Source organism: Tachysurus fulvidraco, chromosome 20 (genome assembly GCF_022655615.1).
Source record: "Tachysurus fulvidraco isolate hzauxx_2018 chromosome 20, HZAU_PFXX_2.0, whole genome shotgun sequence".
Classification (NCBI taxonomy): domain Eukaryota; kingdom Metazoa; phylum Chordata; class Actinopteri; order Siluriformes; family Bagridae; genus Tachysurus; species Tachysurus fulvidraco.
The window spans coordinates 16,473,724-16,500,249 of record NC_062537.1 but is presented as its reverse complement, the minus strand read 5'-3'; the positions used below and the strand labels follow the sequence as shown (position 1 = coordinate 16,500,249).

Sequence of the window (26,526 nt, the reverse complement as noted above, 5' to 3'; positions counted from 1 at the left end):
GTTGTTGTTGTTGTTGTTGTTAATATTGTTGTTGCTGTTATTATTATTGTTATTATTAATAACAATAATATTTATTATGTAACTAATAATAATTAATATAAGTAATAATAATTACTATTATTAATTATTATTATTATTTAAATCACTTGCGAATAAAATATTATTAATTACAAAATTCGTCATCACAAAGGCTGCGAGACATTTGGAGGGAAAAGAGTTGATGACGTCATGCGCAATGCTTTATGGAATATGTAGTTCCTTTCCTCAGGAAGGTTGTTGCGAATAAGGTTCATATTTATTGTGTTCAATTTTTTTCCCCCAATATTCTTATATATATCCTATTAATATTTACTTTCGGAAATAGAGCTTTTTTTAAGATTTGCGAAACATTATAACTTCATGCGTATATGACGTGCAACTTGAAAGCGGAAGTGACGTCGGGCGCCGTGCATCTCTATCAAAAGCAGAAAGTTTGCGCGCGCACAGGCAGTTAGCAGTAGCCGCGGTCTAGAGTTTGTTGTAGCGCTTGTTGTTTTGTTTAAACTTAATCCGACAAAACAAAGGACCATATTTCTGTCAGGTATTAAGAATTACGAGCATAGCAAAGACGTGCTAACTTCGTTGTAGGTTTAAATATCACTTGGGTTGTAAAGGAAAGACAAAAAGTGCAGACATGTTTGAGGCCCGACTGGTTCAAGGCTCCATCCTGAAGAAGGTCCTGGAAGCTCTGAAGGATTTGATCACTGAGGCTTGCTGGGATGTGAGCTCGTCTGGGATCTCTCTACAGAGCATGGACTCATCTCACGTGTCTCTGGTGCAGCTCACACTGCGCAGTGACGGCTTCGACTCGTACCGCTGCGACAGGAACCTCGCCATGGGGGTGAACCTCAGCAGGTCCGGCTTCACACACACGACACGCAGGAAATCAGATACCAATATTCCATTTTTTTGTGCAGAAATATTGCGTCTCGACGTTTTGTTCGTTTGTTTAGTTTGATTCTGGAAGAACGGAAATTTCCCCCTTTCTTTTAAAAGTCGGGAAACCCGCGCTGAACGTGACGTCATTTTCGCGCGCAGACCCGCTGTTGGCGGGAAAGTTGACCGGCGCGCTGTGTTTTAGCATGTTGGCTAACGAAGACCCCTTGTTTGTCAACTGTTTGTTTTAACTGTAACCAGTGAGATCAGTCTTAGCAATTATCAGACTTGAGATATAAAGATGATTTTTTCTCACTCAGAAACCTGATGTAGTATAACAGCAATGTACAGCATTAAATTAGCCTTACGTTTGTCTAAAATTTTTTCTGTAATTTAAAAAACATTTAGAAATGATTTCTAAATATCAGGAGGTTTCAAGCAATTACCACGAGATCATTAATAGCACCAATTTAGAACATGTCCATGTTTCAACATGTACGTTGTATTGCTTCAGACACATTTTTTATTATCGTTTGCTAATACTGTATTTTATACATTTATTTAATCTACCAGTATGTCCAAGATCCTGAAGTGTGCTGGGAATGAAGACATCATTACGCTGAGAGCGGAGGACAATGCAGACTCTCTGGCTCTGGTTTTTGAGACTCTCAGTGAGTTAAATTATTGAATTTACTAGTGCAATTTTCTTATTCATGGGGATAAATACCACAACTATCAAATGGATAAAAATGTAAATCATCTATCCTCTGAATACTTCCAGATCAGGAGAAAGTATCAGATTATGAGATGAAGTTGATGGACTTGGATGTGGAGCAGCTTGGAATTCCAGTAGGTGTTAATATACTTAGACACTTGAAATATCAACACTATCATTGGGGTGCTTGAGGAGAAATTAAATTCGATCATGTCGTTGTGTCTTGAAAAAGCAACGTTGTTTAAGATGGCTGCTGGAGAAATTTGACCAGTTTATTCTTGGCCTCAAGTGTACTAATTTTAATGTTTGTGTTTGTAGGAGCAAGAGTACAGCTGTGTAGTGAAGATGCCTTCTGGTGAATTTGCCCGAATTTGCAGGGATCTGTCCCAGATTGGAGATGCAGTAATGATCTCTTGTGCTAAAGACGGGGTGAAGTTTTCTGCCAGTGGTGAACTGGGAACCGGAAATATAAAACTCTCCCAAACCAGCAATGTGGACAAAGAGGATGAGGCTGTAAGGGTCTTTTGTATATACAGCCAAGGAATGTTTTCAACTGCTTATATGTCCAGTTCTGTTATGTTTATGACACATTTTTTCTTTGAATAGGTGACAATTGAGATGAATGAACCTGTCCAGCTCATTTTTGCTTTGAACTACTTGAACTTCTTCACCAAGGCTACTCCTCTATCCAAGACAGTCACACTCAGCATGTCGGCAGATATTCCACTTGGTAAGTGGCACGATCATTTTTAAAGATTTTACATAACCACATGCACATACACTGACCCAATTTTTTGAATAGATAAATGTCAATTTCTGTCCATGAACCCAGCTATGCATAACACTGCTTTCCACTTTAAATCATACCTAATCTTATTGAATTCTTGATTTGTTTTTATTCATCTCTTTTCACCATTTGGATTATTTTTCTTTATTTTTATATATTTTTTTTCTCCTTTCAGTCGTGGAGTACAAGATTGCAGACATGGGACACATCAAGTACTATCTAGCTCCTAAAATTGATGAGGAGTCATCCTGAATTCTCACATCATCCACTTAAACCCCAGCTATGCCTGCATAACTGGTACATGTTGCCAGTTCCTTTGCCAGTTCCTTTCACAAAACAAGGAACCAACACAACAGACTATCCAAACAGTAAATCTTACAGTTGTGTGCACCAAACTTCAGTCTTGTTTTTTTGGTCTTGTCACCTCGTTGCTTATTGATTCTCATGCCGATCTGCCTCTCTAAGCACTAGCGGTTTGTCCATCCTCATTCGAATATTTTTGTAGATAAAAATATCTGTAAATATGCCAATTTGGTCCTTTCATTCTGTTACCCACTAATAAACATTTTGTAATGTGTAAAGCTGTGTTTTGTACCTGTTCCTTTAAGCAAATGACTAATCATAAGTTGATAATCTCTTTCCTTTGTGTCTACAAGTCCAGAGTAATTTCATTCCTGTATTTAGGGTAGTTTAGGACTACTTCAGCTTTTTAGAAATGGAATTCACAAAATCAAATTGCAAATTCTCACTTGGCTAGAACTGACAAACTGATCACTGCTAACATTTGTGCACAAAGGTGTCTGATCCAAATGTGATATAAATTAACAATCATCTGATCTGTAATTATCCATTCTCCATATTAATCATGCGTGTTTATAAATAGTGCTGTAGTATTTTCTCAGCTGTGATTGGTCTCTCTTATGTCTGCTGCTTTCATGGTTATTGTAGAGAAGTGTGTGGGTTTGTACTAGACCTCAATTTTACTGATTAGCTCCTGCTCTCTCTAGGAATGGAATGTTTAAATTGCTCATTTTACTTGGGAGGGGGAGTGTTTTCTTCAATACTCAGTCTATTTTACCTTATTTTTCCAAAAGCAAGATAAGATTTTACCAAAAATATATTTTTAATTAATATTAAATTCTTTGTAGACTTCCATAAAAAAGTCAATGCTTATTTCTCCAAACACACTTGATTCAGTAATACATGTTATTTCAACAAGTGTTCCTTTTAAACAGTTTGTTTTAACTTAACAAGACCAGTATTAATATCTATTTTTTAGTCCACTATTATTACTATTTAATACAGTCGCAATTATTGTATTATAACTACCATAATTATTATGGGGCTCCCCGGGCGCCGCAGCATAAATGGCCCCATTGCTCCGAGTGTGTGTTCATGGTGTGTGAGAGTGTGTTCACTGCTGTGTGTGCACTTTGGATGGGTCAAATGCAGAGAACAAATTCTGAGTATGGGTCACCATACTTAGCCGTATGTCCTTTCACTTTATTATAAATACTACCACTATAGAACTTTTAACCGATTACAAATGTGATAACTTAAAAAAAGTTAGAATAAATTGCTAGAAAAAATATAAAGTGTATGAAGTTAAATGTTCTTTGAATTACAAAAGAGTCATTCCACTGTTCGATGGTCTTCCCAGATGCTGTACAGCAGGGGTGGCTCCAGCCCCCCTGTCTGTGATCTCAGCCACCCTAAATATCCCTAGTATAATTTTTACTTTCATAAATAAACAATAAAAATTATGTTAAAATGCGGGACATGTCGTGGATGGGAAAGAAAATTATTTATCAGTTTGATCCAAGAGCGATTTTTATTTTACTTTGCTTTTACGCACGTGCGTTGTAGTCTTTCAACAGCGTGCACGCGCAGTCAGTGCTGGAGGCATTTATCTATAACGTTAATCGGCGAAAAACCGCAAAGACTGCAACCTAAAGCAGTGAAATCTCACTATTCTTATTACCAGAGTTGATAGCACAAACAAAATATTAATGCAAACAATCCATTCAGTACTAAATAAAAACATTTATTGATTTGTTCTTTGTCTCTGTGAATATTTTTTTTTTATTAATGACTCCAGTGATCTTTCACAGTCTCATGCTTGACACCAGGCCAGAAAGAAGATTCACATGCCACATGAGTCAGGCTGGTGCCAGGTGCAGTTACATTTGCATGTGATACCACAGTCTCAGCCACAGCGAATTACTGCCTCACCCTTAAAATTTTCAGGCTCCTGGAACTCAATAACAGCATGTCCATGTTTCACGGGTGCTGTTGGAAGCTCTCTTGGGTTTGGCAGGGAATGCTTTGCCACACTGATCTGCTGGGGAATCTCCACTCCTTGCAGCAAAGTGTTCCGGTCAGTTCTCTTTTGCTGGTCAAGCAACCTGACAAAACAAATCCATTTTAGAATAAAACAACTGAACACAATTTTTTTTTCACTTTTTTAAAAAAAAAGTAAATAAATATATGATAAAAATATCTTTTAAATATATATGATTTTCTCAGTACAATAAACTTGTAGTTCAGTACATATATAATGTGTGTTTGTGTGTATCTTTATAATACACAAATATTTACAATAAAGTCCTCAATACGTATATATTACATATTTATCTACATATATTATTATGAAAGTGAATGTACAGTAGGAAAGAGAAGCCCAACTCACCAAGAAAAAACTTTAGTGTTGTTTATTGTTAATAATACCAGTCCTGTCAAGCAGTTCTCTGCAGTCTTCATGCAGCTGATTGATGTGACTGTATGTCATCACAATTGACATTGAGTCATAAACAGTCTGTGAATAAACAGATGCATTGTTTGTATAATGAATGAATCAATTGTGCTCAGTAGTGAATTATTATTATTTTTTTTTAATTTACAACCGATTGTTTGCGCCAAGTCTATGTTTCGGCCAATTGACTGTTTGCTTTAAATGCATTTTTGATCCAAACACAGTATCAATCCAATCTATTGGCTAATAATATTAACTTTATTCATTTAAATAATGTACATTTTAAGCAGATTGTTGCTGCACCAAACCAGATGGTGATGGATGTGCACAGGACAGATTCTATGACTACAGTGTAGAACAGCATCAACAGCTCCTGTGGCAGACCGTACTTCCTTAAATGCATTTTTGATCCAAACACAGAATCAATCAAATCTATTGGCTAATAACAGTAATTTTACTCATTTAAATAATGTAAATTTTAAGCAGATTGCATTTCCTCTTCCTGTTTCCTTCCTTCTCCACATATGTAATGTTCATTTGGACGTACTGTGGTATTTTGTTTCAGCAAAACTCAGTTTTTTTACCGTACAGCATCTGCTACAACACTAGAATAATTTTGGTGCTAAATATAGGGTAGTTCAGAGGCTTCTGCTGGAACTCAACCCGTTTTACTGGTGAGATCCTTTTCTTAGAAATGGATATGCACAGAATGGTTCCAGAGTAGACCCCTTGTTGGGGTAAATGGGTGCCAAAACTTCTCTTGCTATTCGAACTTGCAGGGGGAAATCCCATTCAAGACCTGTTTACACAGTTAATCACAGCTGCTCATTCAATTTTAATGACAAGCCCTAGCTCTTTTGATAAGGAGATAAGCAATGCCAGAAGTAGATCCACTGGTGGAAATGGAGAACTAATGTTCCGCATGATTTTTATGAGGCCACAACTAAGAATCTGTTTGATGGATACAATGTCTTATTTATGGAGCATTGAAGCTGCTCCTCTCACTGTACACAAGGTCCAAAACTTTGCTGGGAAACCCGATTAGATTTTGCATCCAACACCTTAACCAATTAACAGCTGGTTAAAACTGTTTCAGATGTGCTTGGAGTATATCAGCTGTAAGTCAGTTGTTTGGTATGGGATGCATGTTTCTTCCTACAAAGTGTTGAAATCCTGCAGTGAACAAGGTTCAAAGCTTTTTACTAAGGGAGCAGCTTCTAATCAATTTTGAAGGATTTCATTGGAAACATAGTTTGTATAGGGTTTGGGTTGTCTGTGAAGCTTTCATATACAGTACCTCCTCAAAGCAGGGTTCAGACCTGCATGGGGAAGCTCATTGGACTACCATTGGACTTTGAGTCCACCGCCTTAACCAAGCGCTCTACTACACTGGACATTTTGTTTGTGGCATACAAAGAATCACTGGGGATATACTGTAACTAAGGCCCTTTTTACTCAGAGAGGAACTTCTAATGAAGGACTTTAAAACACCTCTTCACGCTGCAAGCAGGGTTCGAACCTGCGCAGGGAAACCCCATTGGATTTCGAGTCCAACGCCTTAACCTCTCGGCCATTGCAGCTAACAAGGTGTGAAAATTCTGCTGTGAACAAGGTTCAAAACTTTTTACTAAGGAAGCAATTTCTTAACTTATAACTAAGGCCCTTTTTACTAAGGGAGGAACCTCTAATGAATTTTGAAGGCATTACTTATCTAATTTTGTTCAATGAAAGAGTTCCCGTGGAGGTTTTGACGCTGTGAGCAGGGCTCGAACCTGCGCGGGAATTCCCATTGGATTTCAAATCCAACGCCTTAACCACTCGGCCATCACAGCTGCTTGTGAACGCGCTAAATGCGTTTTTGCAAAACTCAGTTTTTTTCCTTACAGAATCTGCTGATACACTAGAATAATTTTGTTGCTGGATATAGCTTCATGCAGCTGAGTGAATTGACTGTATGTCATCCCAATTGACATGGAGTCATAAACAGTCTGTGGATAAACAGATCGTTGTGCAAGGATATAGCAAGTTCATGACCTGGGGATGAATCACCTGGGATGAACAGCAGTTCAGTTATGCTAGGATTGAGCTTTAACTGATGAGCAGTCATCCATGATGATATTTCTGCCAGACATCCGATCAGAAGCTGTGGTATCTGAGGGTGGGAAAGAGAAGATAAGTTGTGTATCATCAGCATAGCAGTGTTAAGAGAACCCATGTGAGGAAATAACTTCACCATGAGAGTGAGTATACTGGGAGAAAAGAAGAGGACCATGTACTGAGCCCTGTGGGACACCAGTGGAGAGTTTGCTTGGAGCAGATGTCACTCCGCTACATGTTACCTGATATGAGCGTCCTTCCAGGTACTGTAGGAAGCGAACCATTCCCAAGTTGATGCGCAAATCCCAAGACTCCTGAGGGTGGACAAGAGAGTCTTGTGGTTGTACGTACAGCTGTAAGTCTGTTGTTTGGTTTGCGATGCATGTTTTTTCCTACGGAGAGTTAAAGTTTTTCTGTGAGTAGGGTTTGAACCTTTTTACTAAGGGAGCAATTTCTAATCAATTTGGAAGGACTTTATTGGAAATATTGTTTGCGTAGTATATTGCTTCCTTGGGTTGTCTGTGAAGCGTTCCCATACCTCCTTAAAGCATGCTACAAGCAAACCTGCATGGGGAAACCCCAACACTTTAACATTGCAGCCATGGCAGCTGTGGTACCAGAACGGTACTAAAATGAACATTTTGTTTGTGGCTTACAAAGAATCACTGAGGTTATAATTAAGGCCCTTTTCACTAAGGAAGCAACCTCTAATGAATTTTGAAGGAATTACTTATCTAATTTTGTTCGGTTAAAGACTGCTCATGGAGGTTTTGACGCTGTGAGCAGGGCTCGAACCTGCGTGGGAATACCCATTGGATTTCAAATCCAACGCCTTAACCACTCGGCCATCACAGCTGCTTGTGAGCGCTTTAAATGCGTTTTTGATCCAAACACAGAATCAATCGAATATATTGCCTAATAACAGTAATTCTACTCATTTAAATAATGGAAATTTTAAGCAGATTGTATTTCCTCTTCCTGTTTCCTTCCTTTGCCACATATGTAATGTTCATTTGGACATTCTGTGGTATTTTGTTTCAGCAAAACTCAGTTTTTTTACCGTACAGCATCTGCTACAACACTAGAATAATTTTGGTGCTAAATATAGGGTAGTTCAGAGGCTTCTGCTGGAACTCAACCCGTTTTACTGGTGAGATCCTTTTCTTAGAAATGGATATGCACAGAATGGTTCCAGAGTAGACCCCTTGTTGGGGTAAATGGGTGCCAAAACTTCTCTTGCTATTCGAACTTGCAGGGGGAAATCCCATTCAAGACCTGTTTACACAGTTAATCACAGCTGCTCATTCAATTTTAATGACAAGCCCTAGCTCTTTTGATAAGGAGATAAGCAATGCCAGAAGTAGATCCACTGGTGGAAATGGAGAACTAATGTTCCGCATGATTTTTATGAGGCCACAACTAAGAATCTGTTTGATGGATACAATGTCTTATTTATGGAGCATTGAAGCTGCTCCTCTCACTGTACACAAGGTCCAAAACTTTGCTGGGAAACCCGATTAGATTTTGCATCCAACACCTTAACCAATTAACAGCTGGTTAAAACTGTTTCAGATGTGCTTGGAGTATATCAGCTGTAAGTCAGTTGTTTGGTATGGGATGCATGTTTCTTCCTACAAAGTGTTTAAATCCTGCAGTGAACAAGGTTCAAAGCTTTTTACTAAGGGAGCAGCTTCTAATCAATTTTGAAGGATTTCATTGGAAACATAGTGTGTATAGGGTTTGGGTTGTCTGTGAAGCTTTCATATACAGTACTTCCTCAAAGCAGGGTTCAGACCTGCATGGGGAAGCTCATTGGACTACCATTGGACTTTGAGTCCACCGCCTTAACCAAGCGCTCTACTACACTGGACATTTTGTTTGTGGCATACAAAGAATCACTGGGGATATACTGTAACTAAGGCCCTTTTTACTCAGAGAGGAACTTCTAATGAAGGACTTTAAAACTCCTCCTCACGCTGCAAGCAGGGTTCAAACCTGCGCGGGGAAACCCCATTGGATTTCGAGTCCAACGCCTTAACCTCTCGGCCATTGCAGCTAACAAGGTGCGAAAATTCTGCTGCGAACAAGGTTCAAAACTTTTTACTAAGGAAGCAATTTCTTAACTTATAACTAAGGCCCTTTTTTACTAAGGGAGGAACCTCTAATGAATTTTGAAGGCATTACTTATCTAATTTTGTTCAATTAAAGAGTGCCCGTGGAGTTTTTGACGCTGTGAGCAGGGCTCGAACCTGCGCGGGAATTCCCATTGGATTTCAAATCCAACGCCTTAACCACTCGTCCATCACAGCTGCTTGTGAATGCGCTAAATGCGTTTTTGCAAAACTCAGTTTTTTCCTTACAGAATCTGCTGCTACACTAGAATAATTTTGTTGCTGGATATAGCTTCATGCAGCTGAGTGAATTGACTGTATGTCATCCCAATTGACATGGAGTCATAAACAGTCTGTGGATAAACAGATTGTTGTGCAAGGATATAGCAAGTTCATGACCTGGGGATGAATCACCTGGGATGAACAGCAGTTCAGTTATGCTAGGATTGAGCTTTAACTGATGAGCAGTCATCCATGATGATATTTCTGCCAGACATCCGATCAGAAGCTGTGGTATCTGAGGGTGGGAAAGAGAAGATAAGTTGTGTATCATCAGCATAGCAGTATTAAGAGAACCCATGTGAGGAAATAACTTCACCATGAGAGTGAGTATACTGGGAGAAAAGAAGAGGACCATGTACTGAGCCCTGTGGGACACCAGTGGAGAGTTTGCTTGGAGCAGATGTCACTCCGCTACATGTTACCTGATATGAGCGTCCTTCCAGGTACTGTAGGAAGCGAACCATTCCCAAGTTGATCCGCAAATCCCAAGACTCCTGAGGGTGGACAAGAGAGTCTTGTGGTTGTACGTACAGCTGTAAGTCTGTTGTTTGGTTTGCGATGCATGTTTTTTCCTACGGAGAGTTAAAGTTTTTCTGTGAGTAGGGTTTGAACCTTTTTACTAAGGGAGCAATTTCTAATCAATTTTGAAGGACTTTATTGGAAATATTGTTTGCATAGAATATTGCTTCCTTGGGTTGTCTGTGAAGCGTTCCCATACCTCCTTAAAGCATGCTACAAGCAAACCTGCATGGGGAAACCCCAACACTTTAACATTGCAGCCATGGCAGCTGTGGTACCAGAACGGTACTAAAATGAACATTTTGTTTGTGGCTTACAAAGAATCACTGAGGTTATAATTAAGGCCCTTTTCACTAAGGAAGCAACCTCTAATGAATTTTGAAGGAATTACTTATCTAATTTTGTTCGGTTAAAGACTGCCCATGGAGGTTTTGACGCTGTGAGCAGGGCTCGAACCTGCGTGGGAATACCCATTGGATTTCAAATCCAACGCCTTAACCACTCGGCCATCACAGCTGCTTGTGAGCGCTTTAAATGCGTTTTTGATCCAAACACAGAATCAATCGAATATATTGCCTAATAACAGTAATTCTACTCATTTAAATAATGGAAATTTTAAGCAGATTGTATTTCCTCTTCCTGTTTCCTTCCTTTGCCACATATGTAATGTTCATTTGGACATTCTGTGGTATTTTGTTTCAGCAAAACTCAGTTTTTTTTACCGTACAGCATCTGCTACAACACTAGAATAATTTTGGTGCTAAATATAGGGTAGTTCAGAGGCTTCTGCTGGAACTCAACCCGTTTTACTGGTGAGATCCTTTTCTTAGAAATGGATATGCACAGAATGGTTCCAGAGTAGACCCCTTGTTGGGGTAAATGGGTGCCAAAACTTCTCTTGCTATTCGAACTTGCAGGGGGAAATCCCATTCAAGACCTGTTTACACAGTTAATCACAGCTGCTCATTCAATTTTAATGACAAGCCCTAGCTCTTTTGATAAGGAGATAAGCAATGCCAGAAGTAGATCCACTGGTGGAAATGGAGAACTAATGTTCCGCATGATTTTTATGAGGCCACAACTAAGAATCTGTTTGATGGATACAATGTCTTATTTATGGAGCATTGAAGCTGCTCCTCTCACTGTACACAAGGTCCAAAACTTTGCTGGGAAACCCGATTAGATTTTGCATCCAACACCTTAACCAATTAACAGCTGGTTAAAACTGTTTCAGATGTGCTTGGAGTATATCAGCTGTAAGTCAGTTGTTTGGTATGGGATGCATGTTTCTTCCTACAAAGTGTTTAAATCCTGCAGTGAACAAGGTTCAAAGCTTTTTACTAAGGGAGCAGCTTCTAATCAATTTTGAAGGATTTCATTGGAAACATAGTGTGTATAGGGTTTGGGTTGTCTGTGAAGCTTTCATATACAGTACCTCCTCAAAGCAGGGTTCAGACCTGCATGGGGAAGCTCATTGGACTACCATTGGACTTTGAGTCCACCGCCTTAACCAAGCGCTCTACTACACTGGACATTTTGTTTGTGGCATACAAAGAATCACTGGGGATATACTGTAACTAAGGCCCTTTTTACTCAGAGAGGAACTTCTAATGAAGGACTTTAAAACTCCTCCTCACGCTGCAAGCAGGGTTCGAACCTGCGCGGGGAAACCCCATTGGATTTCGAGTCCAACGCCTTAACCTCTCGGCCATTGCAGCTAACAAGGTGCGAAAATTCTGCTGCGAACAAGGTTCAAAACTTTTTACTAAGGAAGCAATTTCTTAACTTATAACTAAGGCCCTTTTTTACTAAGGGAGGAACCTCTAATGAATTTTGAAGGCATTACTTATCTAATTTTGTGCAATTAAAGAGTGCCCGTGGAGTTTTTGACGCTGTGAGCAGGGCTCGAACCTGCGCGGGAATTCCCATTGGATTTCAAATCCAACGCCTTAACCACTCGTCCATCACAGCTGCTTGTGAATGCGCTAAATGCGTTTTTGCAAAACTCAGTTTTTTCCTTACAGAATCTGCTGCTACACTAGAATAATTTTGTTGCTGGATATAGCTTCATGCAGCTGAGTGAATTGACTGTATGTCATCCCAATTGACATGGAGTCATAAACAGTCTGTGGATAAACAGATTGTTGTGCAAGGATATAGCAAGTTCATGACCTGGGGATGAATCACCTGGGATGAACAGCAGTTCAGTTATGCTAGGATTGAGCTTTAACTGATGAGCAGTCATCCATGATGATATTTCTGCCAGACATCCGATCAGAAGCTGTGGTATCTGAGGGTGGGAAAGAGAAGATAAGTTGTGTATCATCAGCATAGCAGTATTAAGAGAACCCATGTGAGGAAATAACTTCACCATGAGAGTGAGTATACTGGGAGAAAAGAAGAGGACCATGTACTGAGCCCTGTGGGACACCAGTGGAGAGTTTGCTTGGAGCAGATGTCACTCCGCTACATGTTACCTGATATGAGCGTCCTTCCAGGTACTGTAGGAAGCGAACCATTCCCAAGTTGATCCGCAAATCCCAAGACTCCTGAGGGTGGACAAGAGAGTCTTGTGGTTGTACGTACAGCTGTAAGTCTGTTGTTTGGTTTGCGATGCATGTTTTTTCCTACGGAGAGTTAAAGTTTTTCTGTGAGTAGGGTTTGAACCTTTTTACTAAGGGAGCAATTTCTAATCAATTTTGAAGGACTTTATTGGAAATATTGTTTGCATAGAATATTGCTTCCTTGGGTTGTCTGTGAAGCGTTCCCATACCTCCTTAAAGCATGCTACAAGCAAACCTGCATGGGGAAACCCCAACACTTTAACATTGCAGCCATGGCAGCTGTGGTACCAGAACGGTACTAAAATGAACATTTTGTTTGTGGCTTACAAAGAATCACTGAGGTTATAATTAAGGCCCTTTTCACTAAGGAAGCAACCTCTAATGAATTTTGAAGGAATTACTTATCTAATTTTGTTCGGTTAAAGACTGCCCATGGAGGTTTTGACGCTGTGAGCAGGGCTCGAACCTGCGTGGGAATACCCATTGGATTTCAAATCCAACGCCTTAACCACTCGGCCATCACAGCTGCTTGTGAGCGCTTTAAATGCGTTTTTGATCCAAACACAGAATCAATCGAATATATTGCCTAATAACAGTAATTCTACTCATTTAAATAATGGAAATTTTAAGCAGATTGTATTTCCTCTTCCTGTTTCCTTCCTTTGCCACATATGTAATGTTCATTTGGACATTCTGTGGTATTTTGTTTCAGCAAAACTCAGTTTTTTTTACCGTACAGCATCTGCTACAACACTAGAATAATTTTGGTGCTAAATATAGGGTAGTTCAGAGGCTTCTGCTGGAACTCAACCCGTTTTACTGGTGAGATCCTTTTCTTAGAAATGGATATGCACAGAATGGTTCCAGAGTAGACCCCTTGTTGGGGTAAATGGGTGCCAAAACTTCTCTTGCTATTCGAACTTGCAGGGGGAAATCCCATTCAAGACCTGTTTACACAGTTAATCACAGCTGCTCATTCAATTTTAATGACAAGCCCTAGCTCTTTTGATAAGGAGATAAGCAATGCCAGAAGTAGATCCACTGGTGGAAATGGAGAACTAATGTTCCGCATGATTTTTATGAGGCCACAACTAAGAATCTGTTTGATGGATACAATGTCTTATTTATGGAGCATTGAAGCTGCTCCTCTCACTGTACACAAGGTCCAAAACTTTGCTGGGAAACCCGATTAGATTTTGCATCCAACACCTTAACCAATTAACAGCTGGTTAAAACTGTTTCAGATGTGCTTGGAGTATATCAGCTGTAAGTCAGTTGTTTGGTATGGGATGCATGTTTCTTCCTACAAAGTGTTTAAATCCTGCAGTGAACAAGGTTCAAAGCTTTTTACTAAGGGAGCAGCTTCTAATCAATTTTGAAGGATTTCATTGGAAACATAGTGTGTATAGGGTTTGGGTTGTCTGTGAAGCTTTCATATACAGTACCTCCTCAAAGCAGGGTTCAGACCTGCATGGGGAAGCTCATTGGACTACCATTGGACTTTGAGTCCACCGCCTTAACCAAGCGCTCTACTACACTGGACATTTTGTTTGTGGCATACAAAGAATCACTGGGGATATACTGTAACTAGGGCCCTTTTTACTCAGAGAGGAACTTCTAATGAAGGACTTTAAAACTCCTCCTCACGCTGCAAGCAGGGTTCGAACCTGCGCGGGGAAACCCCATTGGATTTCGAGTCCAACGCCTTAACCTCTCGGCCATTGCAGCTAACAAGGTGCGAAAATTCTGCTGCGAACAAGGTTCAAAACGTTTTACTAAGGAAGCAATTTCTTATTTCTTAACTTATAACTAAGGCCCTTTTTTACTAAGGGAGGAACCTCTAATGAATTTTGAAGGCATTACTTATCTAATTTTGTGCAATTAAAGAGTGCCCGTGGAGTTTTTGACGCTGTGAGCAGGGCTCGAACCTGCGCGGGAATTCCCATTGGATTTCAAATCCAACGCCTTAACCACTCGGCCATTACAGCTGCTTGTGAATGCGCTAAATGCGTTTTTGCAAAACTCAGTTTTTTCCTTACAGAATCTGCTGCTACACTAGAATAATTTTGTTGCTGGATATAGCTTCATGCAGCTGAGTGAATTGACTGTATGTCATCCCAATTGACATGGAGTCATAAACAGTCTGTGGATAAACAGATTGTTGTGCAAGGATATAGCAAGTTCATGACCTGGGGATGAATCACCTGGGATGAACAGCAGTTCAGTTATGCTAGGATTGAGCTTTAACTGATGAGCAGTCATCCATGATGATATTTCTGCCAGACATCCGATCAGAAGCTGTGGTATCTGAGGGTGGGAAAGAGAAGATAAGTTGTGTATCATCAGCATAGCAGTATTAAGAGAACCCATGTGAGGAAATAACTTCACCATGAGAGTGAGTATACTGGGAGAAAAGAAGAGGACCATGTACTGAGCCCTGTGGGACACCAGTGGAGAGTTTGCTTGGAGCAGATGTCACTCCGCTACATGTTACCTGATATGAGCGTCCTTCCAGGTACTGTAGGAAGCGAACCATTCCCAAGTTGATCCGCAAATCCCAAGACTCCTGAGGGTGGACAAGAGAGTCTTGTGGTTGTACGTACAGCTGTAAGTCTGTTGTTTGGTTTGCGATGCATGTTTTTTCCTACGGAGAGTTAAAGTTTTTCTGTGAGTAGGGTTTGAACCTTTTTACTAAGGGAGCAATTTCTAATCAATTTTGAAGGACTTTATTGGAAATATTGTTTGCATAGTATATTGCTTCCTTGGGTTGTCTGTGAAGCGTTCCCATACCTCCTTAAAGCATGCTACAAGCAAACCTGCATGGGGAAACCCCAACACTTTAACATTGCAGCCATGGCAGCTGTGGTACCAGAACGGTACTAAAATGAACATTTTGTTTGTGGCTTACAAAGAATCACTGAGGTTATAAGTAAGGCCCTTTTCACTTAGGAAGCAGCCTCTAATGAATTTTGAAGGAATTACTTATCTAATTTTGTTCGGGTAAAGACTGCCCATGGAGGTTTTGACGCTGTGAGCAGGGCTCGAACCTGCGTGGGAATACCCATTGGATTTCAAATCCAACGCCTTAACCACTCGGCCATCACAGCTGCTTGTGAGCGCTTTAAATGCGTTTTTGATCCAAACACAGAATCAATCGAATATATTGCCTAATAACAGTAATTCTACTCATTTAAATAATGGAAATTTTAAGCAGATTGTATTTCCTCTTCCTGTTTCCTTCCTTTGCCACATATGTAATGTTCATTTGGACATTCTGTGGTATTTTGTTTCAGCAAAACTCAGTTTTTTTTACCGTACAGCATCTGCTACAACACTAGAATAATTTTGGTGCTAAATATAGGGTAGTTCAGAGGCTTCTGCTGGAACTCAACCCGTTTTACTGGTGAGATCCTTTTCTTAGAAATGGATATGCACAGAATGGTTCCAGAGTAGACCCCTTGTTGGGGTAAATGGGTGCCAAAACTTCTCTTGCTATTCGAACTTGCAGGGGGAAATCCCATTCAAGACCTGTTTACACAGTTAATCACAGCTGCTCATTCAATTTTAATGACAAGCCCTAGCTCTTTTGATAAGGAGATAAGCAATGCCAGAAGTAGATCCACTGGTGGAAATGGAGAACTAATGTTCCGCATGATTTTTATGAGGCCACAACTAAGAATCTGTTTGATGGATACAATGTCTTATTTATGGAGCATTGAAGCTGCTCCTCTCACTGTACACAAGGTCCAAAACTTTGCTGGGAAACCCGATTAGATTTTGCATCCAACACCTTAACCAATTAACAGCTGGTTAAAACTGTTTCAGATGTGCTTGGAGTATATCAGCTGTAAGTCAGTTGTTTGGTATGGGATGCATGTTTCTTCCTACAAAGTGTTTAAATCCTGCAGTGAACAAGGTTCAAAGCTTTTTACTAAGGGAGCAGCTTCTAATCAATTTTGAAGGATTTCATTGGAAACATAGTGTGTATAGGGTTTGGGTTGTCTGTGAAGCTTTCATATACAGTACCTCCTCAAAGCAGGGTTCAGACCTGCATGGGGAAGCTCATTGGACTACCATTGGACTTTGAGTCCACCGCCTTAACCAAGCGCTCTACTACACTGGACATTTTGTTTGTGGCATACAAAGAATCACTGGGGATATACTGTAACTAAGGCCCTTTTTACTCAGAGAGGAACTTCTAATGAAGGACTTTAAAACTCCTCCTCACGCTGCAAGCAGGGTTCGAACCTGCGCGGGGAAACCCCATTGGATTTCGAGTCCAACGCCTTAACCTCTCGGCCATTGCAGCTAACAAGGTGCGAAAATTCTGCTGCGAACAAGGTTCAAAACCTTTTACTAAGGAAGCAATTTCTTAACTTATAACTAAGGCCCTTTTTTACTAAGGGAGGAACCTCTAATGAATTTTGAAGGCATTACTTATCTAATTTTGTGCAATTAAAGAGTGCCCGTGGAGTTTTTGACGCTGTGAGCAGGGCTCGAACCTGCGCGGGAATTCCCATTGGATTTCAAATCCAACGCCTTAACCACTCGGCCATCACAGCTGCTTGTGAATGCGCTAAATGCGTTTTTGCAAAACTCAGTTTTTTCCTTACAGAATCTGCTGCTACACTAGAATAATTTTGTTGCTGGATATAGCTTCATGCAGCTGAGTGAATTGACTGTATGTCATCCCAATTGACATGGAGTCATAAACAGTCTGTGGATAAACAGATTGTTGTGCAAGGATATAGCAAGTTCATGACCTGGGGATGAATCACCTGGGATGAACAGCAGTTCAGTTATGCTAGGATTGAGCTTTAACTGATGAGCAGTCATCCATGATGATATTTCTGCCAGACATCCGATCAGAAGCTGTGGTATCTGAGGGTGGGAAAGAGAAGATAAGTTGTGTATCATCAGCATAGCAGTATTAAGAGAACCCATGTGAGGAAATAACTTCACCATGAGAGTGAGTATACTGGGAGAAAAGAAGAGGACCATGTACTGAGCCCTGTGGGACACCAGTGGAGAGTTTGCTTGGAGCAGATGTCACTCCGCTACATGTTACCTGATATGAGCGTCCTTCCAGGTACTGTAGGAAGCGAACCATTCCCAAGTTGATCCGCAAATCCCAAGACTCCTGAGGGTGGACAAGAGAGTCTTGTGGTTGTACGTACAGCTGTAAGTCTGTTGTTTGGTTTGCGATGCATGTTTTTTCCTACGGAGAGTTAAAGTTTTTCTGTGAGTAGGGTTTGAACCTTTTTACTAAGGGAGCAATTTCTAATCAATTTTGAAGGACTTTATTGGAAATATTGTTTGCATAGAATATTGCTTCCTTGGGTTGTCTGTGAAGCGTTCCCATACCTCCTTAAAGCATGCTACAAGCAAACCTGCATGGGGAAACCCCAACACTTTAACATTGCAGCCATGGCAGCTGTGGTACCAGAACGGTACTAAAATGAACATTTTGTTTGTGGCTTACAAAGAATCACTGAGGTTATAATTAAGGCCCTTTTCACTAAGGAAGCAACCTCTAATGAATTTTGAAGGAATTACTTATCTAATTTTGTTCGGTTAAAGACTGCTCATGGAGGTTTTGACGCTGTGAGCAGGGCTCGAACCTGCGTGGGAATACCCATTGGATTTCAAATCCAACGCCTTAACCACTCGGCCATCACAGCTGCTTGTGAGCGCTTTAAATGCGTTTTTGATCCAAACACAGAATCAATCGAATATATTGCCTAATAACAGTAATTCTACTCATTTAAATAATGGAAATTTTAAGCAGATTGTATTTCCTCTTCCTGTTTCCTTCCTTTGCCACATATGTAATGTTCATTTGGACATTCTGTGGTATTTTGTTTCAGCAAAACTCAGTTTTTTTTACCGTACAGCATCTGCTACAACACTAGAATAATTTTGGTGCTAAATATAGGGTAGTTCAGAGGCTTCTGCTGGAACTCAACCCGTTTTACTGGTGAGATCCTTTTCTTAGAAATGGATATGCACAGAATGGTTCCAGAGTAGACCCCTTGTTGGGGTAAATGGGTGCCAAAACTTCTCTTGCTATTCGAACTTGCAGGGGGAAATCCCATTCAAGACCTGTTTACACAGTTAATCACAGCTGCTCATTCAATTTTAATGACAAGCCCTAGCTCTTTTGATAAGGAGATAAGCAATGCCAGAAGTAGATCCACTGGTGGAAATGGAGAACTAATGTTCCGCATGATTTTTATGAGGCCACAACTAAGAATCTGTTTGATGGATACAATGTCTTATTTATGGAGCATTGAAGCTGCTCCTCTCACTGTACACAAGGTCCAAAACTTTGCTGGGAAACCCGATTAGATTTTGCATCCAACACCTTAACCAATTAACAGCTGGTTAAAACTGTTTCAGATGTGCTTGGAGTATATCAGCTGTAAGTCAGTTGTTTGGTATGGGATGCATGTTTCTTCCTACAAAGTGTTTAAATCCTGCAGTGAACAAGGTTCAAAGCTTTTTACTAAGGGAGCAGCTTCTAATCAATTTTGAAGGATTTCATTGGAAACATAGTGTGTATAGGGTTTGGGTTGTCTGTGAAGCTTTCATATACAGTACCTCCTCAAAGCAGGGTTCAGACCTGCATGGGGAAGCTCATTGGACTACCATTGGACTTTGAGTCCACCGCCTTAACCAAGCGCTCTACTACACTGGACATTTTGTTTGTGGCATACAAAGAATCACTGGGGATATACTGTAACTAAGGCCCTTTTTACTCAGAGAGGAACTTCTAATGAAGGACTTTAAAACTCCTCCTCACGCTGCAAGCAGGGTTCGAACCTGCGCGGGGAAACCCCATTGGATTTCGAGTCCAACGCCTTAACCTCTCGGCCATTGCAGCTAACAAGGTGCGAAAATTCTGCTGCGAACAAGGTTCAAAACTTTTTACTAAGGAAGCAATTTCTTATTTCTTAACTTATAACTAAGGCCCTTTTTTACTAAGGGAGGAACCTCTAATGAATTTTGAAGGCATTACTTATCTAATTTTGTGCAATTAAAGAGTGCCCGTGGAGTTTTTGACGCTGTGAGCAGGGCTCGAACCTGCGCGGGAATTCCCATTGGATTTCAAATCCAACGCCTTAACCACTCGGCCATCACAGCTGCTTGTGAATGCGCTAAATGCGTTTTTGCAAAACTCAGTTTTTTCCTTACAGAATCTGCTGCTACACTAGAATAATTTTGTTGCTGGATATAGCTTCATGCAGCTGAGTGAATTGACTGTATGTCATCCCAATTGACATGGAGTCATAAACAGTCTGTGGATAAACAGATTGTTGTGCAAGGATATAGCAAGTTCATGACCTGGGGATGAATCACCTGGGATGAACAGCAGTTCAGTTATGCTAGGATTGAGCTTTAACTGATGAGCAGTCATCCATGATGATATTTCTGCCAGACATCCGATCAGAAGCTGTGGTATCTGAGGGTGGGAAAGAGAAGATAAGTTGTGTATCATCAGCATAGCAGTATTAAGAGAACCCATGTGAGGAAATAACTTCACCATGAGAGTGAGTATACTGGGAGAAAAGAAGAGGACCATGTACTGAGCCCTGTGGGACACCAGTGGAGAGTTTGCTTGGAGCAGATGTCACTCCGCTACATGTTACCTGATATGAGCGTCCTTCCAGGTACTGTAGGAAGCGAACCATTCCCAAGTTGATCCGCAAATCCCAAGACTCCTGAGGGTGGACAAGAGAGTCTTGTGGTTGTACGTACAGCTGTAAGTCTGTTGTTTGGTTTGCGATGCATGTTTTTTCCTACGGAGAGTTAAAGTTTTTCTGTGAGTAGGGTTTGAACCTTTTTACTAAGGGAGCAATTTCTAATCAATTTTGAAGGACTTTATTGGAAATATTGTTTGCATAGTATATTGCTTCCTTGGGTTGTCTGTGAAGCGTTCCCATACCTCCTTAAAGCATGCTACAAGCAAACCTGCATGGGGAAACCCCAACACTTTAACATTGCAGCCATGGCAGCTGTGGTACCAGAACGGTACTAAAATGAACATTTTGTTTGTGGCTTACAAAGAATCACTGAGGTTATAAGTAAGGCCCTTTTCACTTAGGAAGCAGCCTCTAATGAATTTTGAAGGAATTACTTATCTAATTTTGTTCGGGTAAAGACTGCCCATGGAGGTTTTGACGCTGTGAGCAGGGCTCGAACCTGCGTGGGAATACCCATTGGATTTCAAATCCAACGCCTTAACCACTCGGCCATCACAGCTGCTTGTGAGCGCTTTAAATGCGTTTTTGATCCAAACACAGAATCGATCGAATATATTGCCTAATAACAGTAATTTTACTCATTTAAATAATGTAAATTTTAAGCAGATTGCATTTCCTCTTCCTGTTTCCTTCCTTCTCCACATATGTAATGTTCATTTGGACGTACTGTGGTATTTTGTTTCAGCAAAACTCAGTTTTTTTACCGTACAGCATCTGCTACAACACTAGAATAATTTTGGTGCTAAATATAGGGTAGTTCAGAGGCTTCTGCTGGAACTCAACCCGTTTTACTGGTGAGATCCTTTTCTTAGAAATGGATATGCACAGAATGGTTCCAGAGTAGACCCCTTGTTGGGGTAAATGGGTGCCAAAACTTCTCTTGCTATTCGAACTTGCAGGGGGAAATCCCATTCAAGACCTGTTTACACAGTTAATCACAGCTGCTCATTCAATTTTAATGACAAGCCCTAGCTCTTTTGATAAGGAGATAAGCAATGCCAGAAGTAGATCCACTGGTGGAAATGGAGAACTAATGTTCCGCATGATTTTTATGAGGCCACAACTAAGAATCTGTTTGATGGATACAATGTCTTATTTATGGAGCATTGAAGCTGCTCCTCTCACTGTACACAAGGTCCAAAACTTTGCTGGGAAACCCGATTAGATTTTGCATCCAACACCTTAACCAATTAACAGCTGGTTAAAACTGTTTCAGATGTGCTTGGAGTATATCAGCTGTAAGTCAGTTGTTTGGTATGGGATGCATGTTTCTTCCTACAAAGTGTTTAAATCCTGCAGTGAACAAGGTTCAAAGCTTTTTACTAAGGGAGCAGCTTCTAATCAATTTTGAAGGATTTCATTGGAAACATAGTGTGTATAGGGTTTGGGTTGTCTGTGAAGCTTTCATATACAGTACCTCCTCAAAGCAGGGTTCAGACCTGCATGGGGAAGCTCATTGGACTACCATTGGACTTTGAGTCCACCGCCTTAACCAAGCGCTCTACTACACTGGACATTTTGTTTGTGGCATACAAAGAATCACTGGGGATATACTGTAACTAAGGCCCTTTTTACTCAGAGAGGAACTTCTAATGAAGGACTTTAAAACTCCTCCTCACGCTGCAAGCAGGGTTCGAACCTGCGCGGGGAAACCCCATTGGATTTCAAGTCCAACGCCTTAACCTCTCGGCCATTGCAGCTAACAAGGTGTGAAAATTCTGCTGTGAACAAGGTTCAAAACTTTTTACTAAGGAAGCAATTTCTTATTTCAAAACTATGGCCCTTTTTACTAAGGGAGGAACCTCTAATGAATTTTGAAGGCATTACTTATCTAATTTTGTTCAATTAAAGAGTGCCCGTGGAGTTTTTGACGCTGTGAGCAGGGCTCGAACCTGCGCGGGAATTCCCATTGGATTTCAAATCCAACGCCTTAACCACTCGGCCATCACAGCTGCTTGTGAATGCGCTAAATGCGTTTTTGCAAAACTCAGTTTTTTCCTTACAGAATCTGCTGCTACACTAGAATAATTTTGTTGCTGGATATAGCTTCATGCAGCTGAGTGAATTGACTGTATGTCATCCCAATTGACATGGAGTCATAAACAGTCTGTGGATAAACAGATTGTTGTGCAAGGATATAGCAAGTTCATGACCTGGGGATGAATCACCTGGGATGAACAGCAGTTCAGTTATGCTAGGATTGAGCTTTAACTGATGAGCAGTCATCCATGATGATATTTCTGCCAGACATCCGATCAGAAGCTGTGGTATCTGAGGGTGGGAAAGAGAAGATAAGTTGTGTATCATCAGCATAGCAGTATTAAGAGAACCCATGTGAGGAAATAACTTCACCATGAGAGTGAGTATACTGGGAGAAAAGAAGAGGACCATGTACTGAGCCCTGTGGGACACCAGTGGAGAGTTTGCTTGGAGCAGATGTCACTCCGCTACATGTTACCTGATATGAGCGTCCTTCCAGGTACTGTAGGAAGCGAACCATTCCCAAGTTGATCCGCAAATCCCAAGACTCCTGAGGGTGGACAAGAGAGTCTTGTGGTTGTACGTACAGCTGTAAGTCTGTTGTTTGGTTTGCGATGCATGTTTTTTCCTACGGAGAGTTAAAGTTTTTCTGTGAGTAGGGTTTGAACCTTTTTACTAAGGGAGCAATTTCTAATCAATTTTGAAGGACTTTATTGGAAATATTGTTTGCATAGTATATTGCTTCCTTGGGTTGTCTGTGAAGCGTTCCCATACCTCCTTAAAGCATGCTACAAGCAAACCTGCATGGGGAAACCCCAACACTTTAACATTGCAGCCATGGCAGCTGTGGTACCAGAACGGTACTAAAATGAACATTTTGTTTGTGGCTTACAAAGAATCACTGAGGTTATAATTAAGGCCCTTTTCACTAAGGAAGCAACCTCTAATGAATTTTGAAGGAATTACTTATCTAATTTTGTTCGGTTAAAGACTGCCCATGGAGGTTTTGACGCTGTGAGCAGGGCTCGAACCTGCGTGGGAATACCCATTGGATTTCAAATCCAACGCCTTAACCACTCGGCCATCACAGCTGCTTGTGAGCGCTTTAAATGCGTTTTTGATCCAAACACAGAATCGATCGAATATATTGCCTAATAACAGTAATTTTACTCATTTAAATAATGTAAATTTTAAGCAGATTGCATTTCCTCTTCCTGTTTCCTTCCTTCTCCACATATGTAATGTTCATTTGGACGTACTGTGGTATTTTGTTTCAGCAAAACTCAGTTTTTTTACCGTACAGCATCTGCTACAACACTAGAATAATTTTGGTGCTAAATATAGGGTAGTTCAGAGGCTTCTGCTGGAACTCAACCCGTTTTACTGGTGAGATCCTTTTCTTAGAAATGGATATGCACAGAATGGTTCCAGAGTAGACCCCTTGTTGGGGTAAATGGGTGCCAAAACTTCTCTTGCTATTCGAACTTGCAGGGGGAAATCCCATTCAAGACCTGTTTACACAGTTAATCACAGCTGCTCATTCAATTTAATGACAAGCCCTAGCTCTTTTGATAAGGAGATAAGCAATGCCAGAAGTAGATCCACTGGTGGAAATGGAGAACTAATGTTCCGCATGATTTTTATGAGGCCACAACTAAGAATCTGTTTGATGGATACAATGTCTTATTTATGGAGCATTGAAGCTGCTCCTCTCACTGTACACAAGGTCCAAAACTTTGCTGGGAAACCCGATTAGATTTTGCATCCAACACCTTAACCAATTAACAGCTGGTTAAAACTGTTTCAGATGTGCTTGGAGTATATCAGCTGTAAGTCAGTTGTTTGGTATGGGATGCATGTTTCTTCCTACAAAGTGTTTAAATCCTGCAGTGAACAAGGTTCAAAGCTTTTTACTAAGGGAGCAGCTTCTAATCAATTTTGAAGGATTTCATTGGAAACATAGTGTGTATAGGGTTTGGGTTGTCTGTGAAGCTTTCATATACAGTACCTCCTCAAAGCAGGGTTCAGACCTGCATGGGGAAGCTCATTGGACTACCATTGGACTTTGAGTCCACCGCCTTAACCAAGCGCTCTACTACACTGGACATTTTGTTTGTGGCATACAAAGAATCACTGGGGATATACTGTAACTAAGGCCCTTTTTACTCAGAGAGGAACTTCTAATGAAGGACTTTAAAACTCCTCCTCACGCTGCAAGCAGGGTTCGAACCTGCGCGGGGAAACCCCATTGGATTTCGAGTCCAACGCCTTAACCTCTCGGCCATTGCAGCTAACAAGGTGCGAAAATTCTGCTGCGAACAAGGTTCAAAACTTTTTACTAAGGAAGCAATTTCTTATTTCTTAACTTATAACTAAGGCCCTTTTTTACTAAGGGAGGAACCTCTAATGAATTTTGAAGGCATTACTTATCTAATTTTGTGCAATTAAAGAGTGCCCGTGGAGTTTTTGACGCTGTGAGCAGGGCTCGAACCTGCGCGGGAATTCCCATTGGATTTCAAATCCAACGCCTTAACCACTCGGCCATCACAGCTGCTTGTGAATGCGCTAAATGCGTTTTTGCAAAACTCAGTTTTTTCCTTACAGAATCTGCTGCTACACTAGAATAATTTTGTTGCTGGATATAGCTTCATGCAGCTGAGTGAATTGACTGTATGTCATCCCAATTGACATGGAGTCATAAACAGTCTGTGGATAAACAGATTGTTGTGCAAGGATATAGCAAGTTCATGACCTGGGGATGAATCACCTGGGATGAACAGCAGTTCAGTTATGCTAGGATTGAGCTTTAACTGATGAGCAGTCATCCATGATGATATTTCTGCCAGACATCCGATCAGAAGCTGTGGTATCTGAGGGTGGGAAAGAGAAGATAAGTTGTGTATCATCAGCATAGCAGTATTAAGAGAACCCATGTGAGGAAATAACTTCACCATGAGAGTGAGTATACTGGGAGAAAAGAAGAGGACCATGTACTGAGCCCTGTGGGACACCAGTGGAGAGTTTGCTTGGAGCAGATGTCACTCCGCTACATGTTACCTGATATGAGCGTCCTTCCAGGTACTGTAGGAAGCGAACCATTCCCAAGTTGATCCGCAAATCCCAAGACTCCTGAGGGTGGACAAGAGAGTCTTGTGGTTGTACGTACAGCTGTAAGTCTGTTGTTTGGTTTGCGATGCATGTTTTTTCCTACGGAGAGTTAAAGTTTTTCTGTGAGTAGGGTTTGAACCTTTTTACTAAGGGAGCAATTTCTAATCAATTTTGAAGGACTTTATTGGAAATATTGTTTGCATAGTATATTGCTTCCTTGGGTTGTCTGTGAAGCGTTCCCATACCTCCTTAAAGCATGCTACAAGCAAACCTGCATGGGGAAACCCCAACACTTTAACATTGCAGCCATGGCAGCTGTGGTACCAGAACGGTACTAAAATGAACATTTTGTTTGTGGCTTACAAAGAATCACTGAGGTTATAATTAAGGCCCTTTTCACTAAGGAAGCAACCTCTAATGAATTTTGAAGGAATTACTTATCTAATTTTGTTCGGTTAAAGACTGCTCATGGAGGTTTTGACGCTGTGAGCAGGGCTCGAACCTGCGTGGGAATACCCATTGGATTTCAAATCCAACGCCTTAACCACTCGGCCATCACAGCTGCTTGTGAGCGCTTTAAATGCGTTTTTGATCCAAACACAGAATCAATCGAATATATTGCCTAATAACAGTAATTCTACTCATTTAAATAATGGAAATTTTAAGCAGATTGTATTTCCTCTTCCTGTTTCCTTCCTTTGCCACATATGTAATGTTCATTTGGACATTCTGTGGTATTTTGTTTCAGCAAAACTCAGTTTTTTTTACCGTACAGCATCTGCTACAACACTAGAATAATTTTGGTGCTAAATATAGGGTAGTTCAGAGGCTTCTGCTGGAACTCAACCCGTTTTACTGGTGAGATCCTTTTCTTAGAAATGGATATGCACAGAATGGTTCCAGAGTAGACCCCTTGTTGGGGTAAATGGGTGC

The 26,526-nt window shown here is 40.7% G+C and overlaps 1 protein-coding gene and 24 non-coding genes across 25 annotated transcripts; 1 reads left to right on the top strand and 24 right to left on the bottom strand.

The window, feature by feature from the left end:
* The first annotated feature begins 447 nt into the window (after nucleotides 1-447).
* pcna (proliferating cell nuclear antigen) lies at nucleotides 448-2,998 on the top strand. The gene is made up of 6 exons (XM_027174705.2): nucleotides 448-894; nucleotides 1,489-1,586; nucleotides 1,697-1,764; nucleotides 1,949-2,143; nucleotides 2,237-2,360; nucleotides 2,593-2,998. The coding sequence occupies exons 1-6, from the start codon at nucleotides 674-676 to the stop codon at nucleotides 2,667-2,669; spliced, it is 783 nt and encodes a 260-aa protein (XP_027030506.1). The 5' UTR covers nucleotides 448-673; the 3' UTR covers nucleotides 2,670-2,998.
* Nucleotides 2,999-6,667: 3,669 nt separating this feature from the next.
* Nucleotides 6,668-6,749, bottom strand: trnas-cga. The gene has a single exon. It is a non-coding gene; the product is annotated as a tRNA-Ser (tRNA).
* A 171-nt stretch (nucleotides 6,750-6,920) lies between these two features.
* Nucleotides 6,921-7,001, bottom strand: trnas-uga. Its single transcript has one exon. It is a non-coding gene; the product is annotated as a tRNA-Ser (tRNA).
* A 1,039-nt stretch (nucleotides 7,002-8,040) lies between these two features.
* On the bottom strand, nucleotides 8,041-8,121 carry trnas-uga. The gene has a single exon. It is a non-coding gene; the product is annotated as a tRNA-Ser (tRNA).
* A 1,119-nt stretch (nucleotides 8,122-9,240) lies between these two features.
* trnas-cga lies at nucleotides 9,241-9,322 on the bottom strand. Its single transcript has one exon. It is a non-coding gene; the product is annotated as a tRNA-Ser (tRNA).
* Nucleotides 9,323-9,494: 172 nt separating this feature from the next.
* Nucleotides 9,495-9,575, bottom strand: trnas-uga. The gene has a single exon. It is a non-coding gene; the product is annotated as a tRNA-Ser (tRNA).
* A 1,038-nt stretch (nucleotides 9,576-10,613) lies between these two features.
* trnas-uga lies at nucleotides 10,614-10,694 on the bottom strand. The gene has a single exon. It is a non-coding gene; the product is annotated as a tRNA-Ser (tRNA).
* A 1,120-nt stretch (nucleotides 10,695-11,814) lies between these two features.
* On the bottom strand, nucleotides 11,815-11,896 carry trnas-cga. The gene has a single exon. It is a non-coding gene; the product is annotated as a tRNA-Ser (tRNA).
* Nucleotides 11,897-12,068: 172 nt separating this feature from the next.
* On the bottom strand, nucleotides 12,069-12,149 carry trnas-uga. Its single transcript has one exon. It is a non-coding gene; the product is annotated as a tRNA-Ser (tRNA).
* A 1,038-nt stretch (nucleotides 12,150-13,187) lies between these two features.
* trnas-uga lies at nucleotides 13,188-13,268 on the bottom strand. The gene has a single exon. It is a non-coding gene; the product is annotated as a tRNA-Ser (tRNA).
* Nucleotides 13,269-14,388: 1,120 nt separating this feature from the next.
* Nucleotides 14,389-14,470, bottom strand: trnas-cga. Its single transcript has one exon. It is a non-coding gene; the product is annotated as a tRNA-Ser (tRNA).
* A 179-nt stretch (nucleotides 14,471-14,649) lies between these two features.
* trnas-uga lies at nucleotides 14,650-14,730 on the bottom strand. The gene has a single exon. It is a non-coding gene; the product is annotated as a tRNA-Ser (tRNA).
* Nucleotides 14,731-15,768: 1,038 nt separating this feature from the next.
* On the bottom strand, nucleotides 15,769-15,849 carry trnas-uga. Its single transcript has one exon. It is a non-coding gene; the product is annotated as a tRNA-Ser (tRNA).
* A 1,120-nt stretch (nucleotides 15,850-16,969) lies between these two features.
* On the bottom strand, nucleotides 16,970-17,051 carry trnas-cga. The gene has a single exon. It is a non-coding gene; the product is annotated as a tRNA-Ser (tRNA).
* Nucleotides 17,052-17,223: 172 nt separating this feature from the next.
* trnas-uga lies at nucleotides 17,224-17,304 on the bottom strand. The gene has a single exon. It is a non-coding gene; the product is annotated as a tRNA-Ser (tRNA).
* A 1,038-nt stretch (nucleotides 17,305-18,342) lies between these two features.
* Nucleotides 18,343-18,423, bottom strand: trnas-uga. The gene has a single exon. It is a non-coding gene; the product is annotated as a tRNA-Ser (tRNA).
* A 1,120-nt stretch (nucleotides 18,424-19,543) lies between these two features.
* trnas-cga lies at nucleotides 19,544-19,625 on the bottom strand. The gene has a single exon. It is a non-coding gene; the product is annotated as a tRNA-Ser (tRNA).
* A 179-nt stretch (nucleotides 19,626-19,804) lies between these two features.
* trnas-uga lies at nucleotides 19,805-19,885 on the bottom strand. The gene has a single exon. It is a non-coding gene; the product is annotated as a tRNA-Ser (tRNA).
* A 1,038-nt stretch (nucleotides 19,886-20,923) lies between these two features.
* On the bottom strand, nucleotides 20,924-21,004 carry trnas-uga. The gene has a single exon. It is a non-coding gene; the product is annotated as a tRNA-Ser (tRNA).
* Nucleotides 21,005-22,123: 1,119 nt separating this feature from the next.
* Nucleotides 22,124-22,205, bottom strand: trnas-uga. The gene has a single exon. It is a non-coding gene; the product is annotated as a tRNA-Ser (tRNA).
* Nucleotides 22,206-22,376: 171 nt separating this feature from the next.
* Nucleotides 22,377-22,457, bottom strand: trnas-uga. Its single transcript has one exon. It is a non-coding gene; the product is annotated as a tRNA-Ser (tRNA).
* Nucleotides 22,458-23,495: 1,038 nt separating this feature from the next.
* On the bottom strand, nucleotides 23,496-23,576 carry trnas-uga. Its single transcript has one exon. It is a non-coding gene; the product is annotated as a tRNA-Ser (tRNA).
* Nucleotides 23,577-24,694: 1,118 nt separating this feature from the next.
* On the bottom strand, nucleotides 24,695-24,776 carry trnas-cga. Its single transcript has one exon. It is a non-coding gene; the product is annotated as a tRNA-Ser (tRNA).
* A 179-nt stretch (nucleotides 24,777-24,955) lies between these two features.
* Nucleotides 24,956-25,036, bottom strand: trnas-uga. Its single transcript has one exon. It is a non-coding gene; the product is annotated as a tRNA-Ser (tRNA).
* Nucleotides 25,037-26,074: 1,038 nt separating this feature from the next.
* Nucleotides 26,075-26,155, bottom strand: trnas-uga. Its single transcript has one exon. It is a non-coding gene; the product is annotated as a tRNA-Ser (tRNA).
* Between the last annotated feature and the right edge of the window lie 371 nt (nucleotides 26,156-26,526).